The sequence below is a fragment of the Vombatus ursinus genome, unplaced genomic scaffold (genome assembly GCF_900497805.2).
Source record: "Vombatus ursinus unplaced genomic scaffold, bare-nosed wombat genome assembly UNPS02014773.1, whole genome shotgun sequence".
NCBI lineage: Eukaryota > Metazoa > Chordata > Mammalia > Diprotodontia > Vombatidae > Vombatus > Vombatus ursinus.
Genome location: NW_020954551.1, coordinates 43,972,948 through 43,984,283, shown reverse-complemented (window position 1 = coordinate 43,984,283; position 11,336 = coordinate 43,972,948). Strand labels below are relative to the sequence as shown.

The 11,336-nt window shown below is 43.0% G+C and overlaps 1 protein-coding gene and 1 long non-coding RNA gene across 4 annotated transcripts in view; one reads left to right on the top strand and one right to left on the bottom strand.

The window, feature by feature from the left end:
• Positions 1-5,117, bottom strand: part of LOC114044411 — a 21,548-nt gene extending 16,431 nt beyond the window's left edge. Inside the window, exon 1 of the long non-coding RNA XR_003569238.1 lies at positions 5,031-5,117. This is a non-coding gene — a long non-coding RNA (uncharacterized LOC114044411). The remainder of the gene's footprint in view (positions 1-5,030) is intronic.
• Positions 1-11,336, top strand: part of EFCC1 (EF-hand and coiled-coil domain containing 1) — a 79,687-nt gene that overhangs the window by 57,553 nt on the left and 10,798 nt on the right. For all 3 annotated transcript variants that reach the window (XM_027863842.1, XM_027863844.1, XM_027863843.1), the window contains exons 3-5: positions 2,375-2,544; positions 7,040-7,175; positions 9,910-10,075. In XM_027863842.1, the coding sequence (XP_027719643.1) occupies positions 2,375-2,544; positions 7,040-7,175; positions 9,910-10,075 (472 nt within the window). The remainder of the gene's footprint in view (positions 1-2,374; positions 2,545-7,039; positions 7,176-9,909; positions 10,076-11,336) is intronic.

Genomic DNA, 11,336 nt, shown 5'->3' with positions numbered 1-11,336 from the left:
AAGTGAAACAGATCAAATTCTATAGGTAGGGAGTAAATTCTTGACGAAACAAGGAATAGAATGAGTTAACAAAAGATAAAGTAAACCATTTTGATTATGTGAAACTGGAAAGCTTTTGCATGGATACAATTTATGCAACTAGGATAACAAGGGGTAGTAGTCAAGTAGGGAAAAAACTTTGCATCAAATTGATCTCTGACAAAGTCCTGATATCTAAGATGTGTAGACATCTAATAGAAACACACAAGACCAAAGGCCATTCCCCAATAAGATGCAAGGAGTCTCAGAAGTCATCTAGTTCAACTCCCTTATTTTAGGAGACTGAGGCCCAAGGAGGTTAAGTGACTTACCTAAGCATGAAAGGTGGGATTCAAACCCAGGACTGCTAACATTATTCTTTCTGATATACAAGTTAAGCAAGTAAATGATTTGAACAAACTGTTCTAACATGATAGTATTTCAAACTGTTAGCAACCACATGAAAGGATGCTCCAGATCACTAATAATATAAGAGAAATGCAAATCAAGGTAATTGGCAATTTCACCTCACACCCAACAAGCTGGTAAAGATGACAAAAGATGGTAATAGTCAATGTTAAAGAGGTTTGTTCGTGGAGTTGTGAGATAGTCTAACCATTCTGGAGAGCAATTTGAAAGTATTCGAGAGGGGCAGCTAGGTGACGCAGTGGATACAGCACCGACCCTGAAATCAGGAGGACCTGAGTTCAAATCTGACCTCAGACCAAACACTTGACACTTACTAGCTGTGTGACCCTGGGCAAGTCACTTAACCTCAACTGCCAAAACATTGTAGAAAAAAAAAAGAAAGTATTCGAGAAAGTGACTAAAATACCCATGCCCTTTGACCCAGAGATTACCTTAGTAGGTGCATAGCCCAAGAAGGTCAATGACAAAAAGAAAAGCCCATATCACACCAAAATCCTTATAGCAACACTTTCTGTATTAGCAAAGAATTGGAAAGAAAGTAGATAACCATCATTTGGAGAATAAATAAATTGTGGTACGTAACTATAATGCAATATTTCTGTGCTATTAAAAAACAATGAACATACTGAATTCAGAGAAGTATGGAAAGATTTAGAAGGACTGGGGCAGCAAGGTGGTGCAGTGGATAGAGCACGGGCCCTGGATTCAGGAGGACCTGAGTTCAAATCCGGCCTCAGACACATAACACTTACTAGCTATGTGACCCAGGGCAAGTCATATAACCCCATTGCCTAGCTAAAAAAAAAAAGATTTAGAAGGACTCACAAAATGAAGTAAACAGAATCAGGAAAACAAGTTACACAATGACTACAACAATGTGTATAGAAAGAACAGCAATAACCTATTGAAAATGAAAGCTATGGGTAGCTAGGTGGTGCAGGGGATAGAGCCCCAGCTTTGGAGTCAGGAGGACCTGAGTTCAAATCTAGCCTCAGACACTTGACACTTACTAGCTGTGTGACTGTGGGGAAGTCACTTAACCCTGATTGCCTAGCCAAAAAGCAAAAAATAAAATAAAATGAAAGCTACAAGATTATGATGACCAAGCTTATCCTCAAAGGAGAGATATGAGAAGACATCTTCCCCCGATTCTTTGTTGTTCTTTCTACCTTGGGTATGGAACAATGACTATGTCATCAGACTTTTTTTTTAAATATTTGTTAGTTTTACAGATTTTTTAAAAAATAAGAATGACTCTCAGATGGGCATGTAGTAGAGATGATACAATGGGAAATGTAGGTGATATTAAAACAAAAGATAATAAAAATACTTTTAAAAATGACAATTTCAATAATCTAGGTAATAGGTCATGGTATTCTGAACTAGAGATTGGGCATATAAAGGAAGAGGCGGATGTAAAAGCTTGTAATTGTGGATGTTAGAGCTGGAAGAGGCTTTAAACCATAAAAAGTCAGAGCTAGAAGAAAGAACATAGAATGTTGAGAACTGAGAGGAAATTCATAGCTCAAACCATTGCAGCCTCCTCATTTTGTACTTACAAATCAGCTAATCCCCAAAGAAACTCAGGCAGTCATAATGTGTTGAATAAAACCTCTAGCTTGATTGCATGTTCCCATATTCATGAAAATAAGAATGTTTAGAGCTAGACAATGCCACCAGATTACACAGTCCCTGGCATGAGAAGTAGCAATAACCGACCAAGGAACCCCCAGCTGTGTGGCCATCCAAAGCCCAGTGAATGGCGTCCCACGAGGGGGTTGGGAAAGGATAGACAGCAAAATATCAGTTTTGCACACTTTTCTTTAACAATTTTCATTTCCCTGCAGATATGATGTGAAACCTGAGCTCCCCCTACCTGAGTCTGGCAAAATCTATTTCTTCCCCTCACAATATCTTTGCTTTGCAGGTCAGAGATCAGGAAACTACCAAGCCCGCTGAATGATCAGAAAATGCCACAAGAAGATGGTGAGTCAGAAACTGGAAGAGCTCCCTCCCCTGGGCAGCCAGACGGAATCTCTTCCCCTGAAGGGGCAGCGGCTGCAGAAGATGGCACAAGCTGCAGATATGCTGAAGAAGGTTAGATCCGTGGGGGTTGTGGCTTTGATATGAGTAGCTTAGAGCGAGAGGCTAAGAAGCGCAAGGTGATGGGTTCGGTCTTCACGTGGGTGACTGCTCTAAACAGTGGCAATAGCCAAGCCCGACCGGCCGTCTCACAAAGATGTATGCCGATGAACCATCCTAGGAAGCTCCCTGTCTTCAAAGCCACCATCTACAGACTTGTCTCCCCAGAACTACAACCTCAGGAAGAGTGGTATGCTGGTAAATGTTTAACAGCCAGCTCTGGTGGGGAGGGGAGAATGTGCACAGATTGAGCTTTTAAGTTTAATTTACATTATTAGCATTTTCTCCATCAATTTCGTAAGTCTAGACAATCAACAAAACAATAAATCAAGCCCTAATTTGTGGCATTTTCCAATTTCTGAGGTACGATGATCACCCTGTAAATTTAACCGTCGGCTCTGGTGAGCTGGTTGGAGCTGCCTCCAGCATACCACTAGCCTTTCCTCCAACTGCCAATCCTTTCCTTAGCTTTTGTCTTTTTTTTTTAAGGCAATTGGGGTTAAGTGACTTGCCCAGGGTCACACAGCTAGTAAGTGTCAAGTGTTTGATCTGAGGCTGGATTTGAACTCAGGTCCTCCTGACTTCAGGACTGGTGCTCTGTCCACAGCGCCACCTAGCTGCCCCCCTTAGCTTTTGTCTTTCACAGGTCACTTGCAGACTAGGCCTCTGGAGAAAAGACCAAAAAACAGGATATTATAAGGGCATAAACTCAATACAGGACATTAATTTTATGAGAAAAAGAGAGCACAGTTGTTCTCCAAAGGCCCATAAAGCAGAAATAAAGGCCAGAGAGAAGAAGTTCCAGAGAGGTGATTTCAGCCCAGTATATGGGAAAACTTTCTAACAATGTGATGTAGTGAGTTTTCTGTCTCTAGAAGTACTCAAGCAGAAAGTGAAACCTGTCGAAGATGACTTGGTGGGGATTCTGACATCTACGTGAAAGATCATTCTAGAGGATCTCTGAGATCATCTCCACTCTGGAGATTTATGATTCTATGAGATGGAAGTAGAAGATGGAAACAAAGTCTGGCTCGTAGAATACATTTTACTTATTGAGGGATTTAGGATCTTTAGGGGTTGGAAGGGACCTTAGAGCCCACTGAGTCTAGGCTTAGAGTCGTTAAAGGACTTGCCCAGAGTCACGCAGCTAGTAAGTGTCTGAGGCTGTCCAAACATGGAAGAATATAGATCTTCCTAACTTCAAGTTCAGCGCTTGCATTCCTCTGGCACACATCTCTCCAAGAAGTCTATCCTGTTCCCATCCCAGGTCCTTCTCAGATTTCCCCCAAAAAAGTCTTAATTTTCCTTCTAATTTCTCTATCCTCTGCTCTCAGTTAGGGCCAAGCCACCCTGATAAGCTCCACCGACCTGACACAGAGTACTTTTTTTCGGGTCTCCAGATTCTGACTTCTCCTTCTTCCTCTGGTTGTCCTCTGCCTCCTACCCACAGTGGAAAGAATGCTTGAATTTGGAGTCAACCTGAGTCTGAATCCCTGCCCTGACACTTACTACCTATATGATCCTGGACAAGATCACTTGCCCTCTTTAGTTTCCTCATATGTAAAATGGAAAAAGCTCTGTCAAATGTGAAGGGTTATTGAAATGTGAGTCAATATTAGTATCAGTACTGTTGAGTATTATTATTATTATTCCTGGGCGATGCAACATGATGTAGTGTATTTTGGAGGAAGGGGAGGCAATTGGAGTTAAGTGACTTGCCCAGGGTCACCTAGCTAGTAAGAATCTGAGGTCAAATTTGAACTCAGGTCCTCCTGGACTCTGGGACCAGTGCTCTATCCACTGAGGCACCTAGCTGCCCCATGATAGAGTGTGCTGAGAACTGACCTTGGAGCCAGAAAGAACTAGGTTCAAATCCTGCCTCTAAACCATGCTGACTGTGATCCTGAGTAAGTCATTAACTTAAATTCTTAGTATTCTAAATGACTCTCTAAGGCTATAAGATCTGCACTGAGGGAGGGAGTTTCCTCATCTTTACACCAAAAAAATTATAGGTATATTCCCTTATCCCTTTTATGAGTTGCCTTGGTCCAAGATGTCATTACAAATGGACAGTCTACTGGTGCTAAGCCTCTCCATGCTTAACTAGGCCAGTCCTCAGATGACTGATGCAGCCCATCACCAAGAATCATATTTGGAACTTTCCCAAAACCTCCCAGAGTTTATGTTCTACTGGCATAGCCTTTGACAACCTGAGGTCACCTCCAGGCATCAAGGTAAGATTTTTGAGGAGGAACAGCAGATAGATGGCCTGTTTGTGGCACGAATGGCCAAGCAATGTTAAGAGACTGAGAGGAAGTTTTCCAGCATGTTGAGTTGACCTCCCCCCCTTTGGGGGATTGATGGGATGACATAGATAAGATTCATGCAAGATGAGAAGGCATGGATGGGATGTAATCTTCACTGTAGATGGGTGTACTCACCATGCTGAGATCACAGCTCCATCCAAGTACTGAAGCATTGTTATAACTTTGTCTCCTTTGAGACCTGGTCAGCTCTGTCTTTCTTTCCTAAAGAGTCAAGACAGGAAGTACTTGTTTACCTATTAGCAATTAAACTTCAATAACAAAGCTGTAGTCATTGACTATGGCCCAAGCCCCCTTTCGTTGACAGGCTGTCTAAAAACTACCCCAGCTTTGAGTCAGGACCCACGAAGAACCACAGCTCACAAGTCCTCCACTGACGTTTCTTTTACCAGCCCAGCCAGATAGAGGATGCACTAATTCCAAGCAAAAGCCATTTAGAGAGTACAGTAACATAAATGACGAGGGGAATTACCGCCTTTCCCCTAAGCACATGGCTACACTCTCCCCCAGATTCCCTTCTCCATAATAGGAGAAGGAAAACACATGCATAAAGAACACGTGTCAATAGTTCATACAGGTAGCCGGGGCAACACATGATGCTAGGGCTACATCCCCACTGGAACCCCTCTCTGCTGCTTGATTTCCTAAACAGCCTCCAATGCCATCTGTTGGTCCAAGGATACATATATCATTAGACTGCGAGTTGTTTTCTTTGCTACTACAAACAGCTGGGGTTCTCTCATTGTCTTTTTTCTCTACTGCCTCACCATCTGCCAAAGTTTCTACAGAGTGGACCTTCTGCTGGGTCTCCACTGTTGCCACCTGCTGGATCTCCCCCTAAATTACAATTACTAATCCAAGGTCTAGCTCAGCTGTTTCACGTTCAGAACCAGCCAACCAGGGGAGCCCTCAAGCTTTGTCTAGCTTTTTAACTGAGCCTGGTGTACTATTTGACTTAGTGTGAGTGAATCCTATTCTACTCTTATCATATTCCCTAGTTTATACAAAGTACTCTAGAAGCTTCACTTAGCAAGACAAAAAGGGGGTTGGTAAGGCTGCCAACCTTTGCTAGTAAGTAATCTTTGTACTGCTTTCCTGCCAGGAGCAAAGTTGATGCTTCCTTATAAATGATATCCCCATTGGACCTTTGTGTGAGATCTCATACCCACTCAGGCACATTCAGCAGGGAGTGAATTGCTACAGCTGGTCATAACAGAGCACTAGTCAAGTGTGTGCATTGAGTCAGCTCGCATCTGTGCTCCATGTAGCAACCTCAATACCATGCCCACAAAAGTGCCACCTTCCCATCCAAAAGAAAGCCCATAGTCTGTGTATCGCTGCACATCACATTCTCTCAGAGTATTGCCCATAGCAGACCACCAAAACCTAATCAGAAGAAAATACTAAAGGAGTTGGAAAATAATGAGAACTAGAGAATAAAAAGTCACATCTTACGGGGGATATCCCTGGAATTTATGTCCCCAGGAATAAATTAGTACTTGTCTAGGAGATGGTCCCAGAGCCTGAATCACCCTTAGTGATACTTCCGCTTTTAGTTCTTCAAGACTTTAATGAATCTTTGCTCTCCCCAATATAGGTACACCCTTCACTTGTACAGATCACAGCCCTCACCTGTGCAGTTCTCATCCTTGTCCTCTCATTAATCTTCTGCCAAGGACCCACCCCATGTTCTGGAGGTCCCCCTCTTGGACTATGAACATTCCATGCCAGGGCAGCACCCATCTGCTCTCTCACCCTACTGATTAATGATCAACAATCCCAGGTCCTTTACTGATCATATATTTCCTGAGTGATGTCATCTATACCACTTTAATGGAGAGATGTAAATCACCTGTTTCCTATGGCTAATAATCTTTAAGCAACCTAGAAGTAAGTTCTAGGTCATGTTCCTGAGCTCAGCAGATCTGCCCTTCTGCAAATTACTTGTCCTCAGCCTTGTTATTTTCTGCCCTGTAATATAAGAGATGGTTCCTCATAGCCAGCAAATAGAGCAGTATCACTAGCTGTCTCTCCTTCCCCAGGAAGGGCTGCAGAGCTGTGTAGCATTCACAGTGAGTGACCTGGGCTTTGCACATCCAGCCCTGCATTCTTCTTTCTCCCTGCAGGAGGTGAGCAGCTGTTCCGCTCTGTGGAGGGTCAGGCAGCCTCGGATGAAGAGGAGGAAATGTGGCCGGGGGAGCAGCAGACCCAGGTGGCTGAAGTGAAAAAGCTACTGGCCCGCATTTCGAGCTGTGGGAGCGGGTATGTCTCACTTAGAATCATGGAATCGGAGAATGTCATCTCTGCCCCAACCCCACTCCTGACCCCCATAGAGTAACAAGCTCATTGTGCACGGGGGTGGTTTCTTGTTTCATCTCTACATCCATGGTGAAGTAGCAAAGAGTTTTGATTCTAGAGTCTAAAGTCTGTTGTTGTTCAGTTGTGTCCAACTCTTCATGACCCCATTTAGGGAAAGATACTGGAGTGGTTTGGTCATTTTCATTTTACATTCATTTACATACTCATTTTACAGATGAGGAAAGTGAGGCAAATAAGGTTAAGTGACTTGCCCAGGGTCACACAGCTTGTAAGTGTCTGAGGCTGGATTTGAACTCAAGTCTTCCTGACTCCAGGTCTGGCACTCTATCCATTGGGCCACCTAGCTGCCCAGAGTCTGGGGATCTAAGTTTAAATCCCAATTCTCTTACTACCTATGACCTAGGCAAATCATCTAACCTCCCTGGGCCTCAGTTTCATCATCTGTAAAATGAGTAGGGTGGCCTCTGGAGCCCTTCTAACTCTGCATCTATGATCCTATAATCCCAAATGCTTTGTACATAGTAGGTACTTAAATAAATATCCAATGTTGAGTTGAGTTGGAAGGGACCGTAGTTCTTCACAGAAGTTGGTGGGCATAATGATGTGGGGAGCCCATGATTAGAGATCGTGCTCCTTTCTTCTCAGGGAGTCTCTGAGGATACAGAGCCCCACGACAAGATGAACGCTTTCCCTACTGAGCCCCAAGATTGTTCATAGAAACAAATAGCAGTTAGGGCAAGGACAGCATCTCACCTAAATTTACCATCTCCTCTTTGTTCAATGCTTTCTGAACACAGTAGGTGTTTGCTTGATTGATTGATTGAATGAATGAATAAATGAATGAAATAGGAGAAGCCACAAGAACAGTGTCCATAGCAGCCACATTTTTAGTACAGTATAAGAGTTGAGCTCTTATCCATCTCTTTTTCTAACCTGTTCTAAAGGATGGGAATTTTGAAGACGATAAGGAGGCTGGGACAAAGGCATTGTGAGCAGGTGGGAGGCAGGTCTGTGTAAAAGTACACAAGGGGTTATGGAAAGCCAGAGGACGGCCCGAGAATTCTGAGCTTCCTAGTGTTGGGAGGAAGGAGGCAGATACAGAAAGGGAAAGGGCCAAGACAGACATCCAGGGTTACCTACTTCTCAGTTATTCTCAAGGCTACTGCCACTCCTGGAGACCAAGCCAGTTAGACTAAACCTGTACTTTATCTTGCCCTGACTGGTAAGGGCAGGGATAGGGGAGCCGAATGTCCTGGCATACTGGCTTGTCTCGAATGCTGCCTAAGCAGGAATGGACCATGCCCATCTCTGAGGCTACAAGCAGAAGCCAGGTGCAGAGTGGATAAGGTTATGAGAGCCAAACTATCAGATGAACTGCCATGTTCTGTCAACATACTCACTGGAACGCTTTCAGACTGTGGTCACACAGCAGTTTTCCTGAAAGTTTGCAAAGTCCTTTACAAACATTTGTCTCATCCATCCTCATGTCTTTGGGTGTCTACACTATCCTTCAGCATAATATACTGGGAAGAGCCCCAGCCTGGGAGTCAGAAAACCCAGGCTCATATCACAGATCTGCTGCTTACTAGCTTGTACCACCTTGGATAAGTCTGAGCCTCAATTTCCTCATTTGTAAAATGGAGATAGTTAACACCTGTTCTTCCTATATTGCCAAGATATTATGAGAACTAAATGAATAATGTGATGTATAAAAGGCACTTTACAAACTTTAAAGTGCTACATAAATGTTAGTTATTATTATTCACATAATAAATATAATTCATTTTATTCAATATGATGATCAATAATGATATTGATTATTATGCATATAACAATTGACATTTATGTTGCTCTTTAAGGTTTTAAAAGCACTTTCCATATATTATCTCATTTGATCCTCACCACAACCCTGTGATGTAGGTGCAATTATTATCCCCATTATACCAATAAGGAACATGGGGAACTGAGAAGCTAAGGGACTTACCTAAGGTATATAACAAGTAATTGTGAGTGGCAAGATTCTAACCCAGGTCTTCCTGACTCCAAGTCTGTGGCTCCACTTACAGACTACAGTGATGAAGTCTTTGGGCCATAGCATCTCGTAAACTATCTAGCAAAGCTTAGCAGGACCTCCATTCTTTCTTTGCAAAGGTGGGGGACCATGGGTATGGAATAGGGCATTGGATGGATTGGTTAATTCTGCTAAACTGTGTTGTTGTTACTGTTGTTGTTGTTGTTCTCCTTCTTCTTTTTCTTCATTTTCTTCTTCTTCTTTCTCTTCTTCATTTTCTTCTTTCTTCTTCTTTTCCTTCTTTTTCTTCTTCTTTTTCTTCTTATTCTTTCTTCTTTTTCTTTCTTTCTTTCTTTCGTCTTCTTGTTCTTCTTCTTCTTCTTCTTTCTGGATAGGAGAAGCAGGAGGATTCACAGGATCACAGATGATCCAGAAAGGACTCTGTAACTTCCTGGAGGTCCAACATTCAATCCCCAACCCCACACTGCCTTACACTTAAGCCAGGATTAAGTGGGGTAGGGGAAACAAGGAGACAGATGGGAGACATTGACTTCAAGAGAGGCCCTTGTTAAGTCGTCAAAACAAAGACAGAGACCTAAACTGGGGGGCCAGGGCAGGACCCAGAGGGAGGGTCCCATCACTGTGTGGCTTTCTTTCTCTGTGCAGATGTGATGACAAAACAGCCAAGAAGCTAATGTCTTACTTCGGCCACTTTGGCAGTGATGAACACACCAGTGCCCTGGGGGAGCTGGGAGAGCAGATTGTCACCCTGACGGAGCAGCTGGGTAACATGGGGCAAGATGTGAAGGTGCTCGACACCGGGGACCAGGAGGTAAGAGGCCCAAGGCAGGCTGGTCTGGCTTTTTCACGAGGAAAGATTTCATCTTTGTCCCTTTAGCTTAGAAGGCATCCACACTTCACTGACCACATGAAGCAAGGGCCATATTTCAAATGGTCTGGTCCTCATTTCCCACTTGCCTGCCTGTCAACTGCCTGAGAACTTTCGAAAGAGTTGACAGATAGATAAATAGAAAAACAGACAGAAATACGGAGAGATCATTTGTTTGTTTATTTTTGCCAAATTCAAGACCCAAGGCATCGATTAACCCAGTCAAAATGGTAGTTAGTTGGCTTTCAAATGAAAATTATTGCTGTCCTTTTAAACACATCCCATTGAAATTGGGTGCTGCCTCCTTCCCTTTTTTGCAGAAGCTGGGGATATGGATGTGGAACATTGCATCTACTATCAGACTTGGTTAATGTATTGGTTAGTTTTATGGAATTGATTTCTTTCTCTTCTTTTTATTCTTTGTTACAAGGGATAGCTCTTTGGGACAGGAATGAGGAGATATTTGGAAAGGAAGGTGGTATAAAAACTAAATGTTTTATCAGTAAAAATTATTGATTCAGGGAGCAGCTAGGTGGTGCAGTGGATAGAGCTCTGGCCTTGGAGTCAGGAGGACCTGAGTTCAAATCTGGCGTCAGATACTGGATACTTACTAGCTGTGTGACCCTGGGCAAGTCACTTAACCCCAACTGCCTCACCAAAAATAAAAATAAATTATTGTTTCAAGTTTTATCAAGAAAAAATTTAAATACAATTTTAAAAAACATGGTGCATGGGGACAGATGGCGATCATATGATTGCATGCAAGGGCTTCAGTTCAAAGAAATAATGAGTTTAATTAGCAGTGATGTTTTCTCAGTTTTGTGATCTGCTGGTTGGTTTCTTTGTCTTGTAGCTGCAGAAAATAGGCAGGGTTCAATTCAACAAATATTTGCAAAGTACCTCATATGTGCAAGGCACTGTGAGGGGCCCTGGGGATACAAACACAAAAGTGAGACCATCCCTGCTCTCAAGGAGCTTATGTTTTACCAGAACATACAATAAGCACTCATGTATGAGCGCTGCAAGTGGAGTCAGGAAGTCCAAATCTGGCCTCAGACACTTCCTAGCTGTGTGACCCTGGGCAAGTCACTTAATCCCATTTGCCTCAGTTTCTTCATCTGTAAAAAACGAGCTGGAAAAGGAAATGACAAACTACTCCAGTATCTTTGCCAAGAAATCCCCAAATGGGGTCGTGAAGAATTGG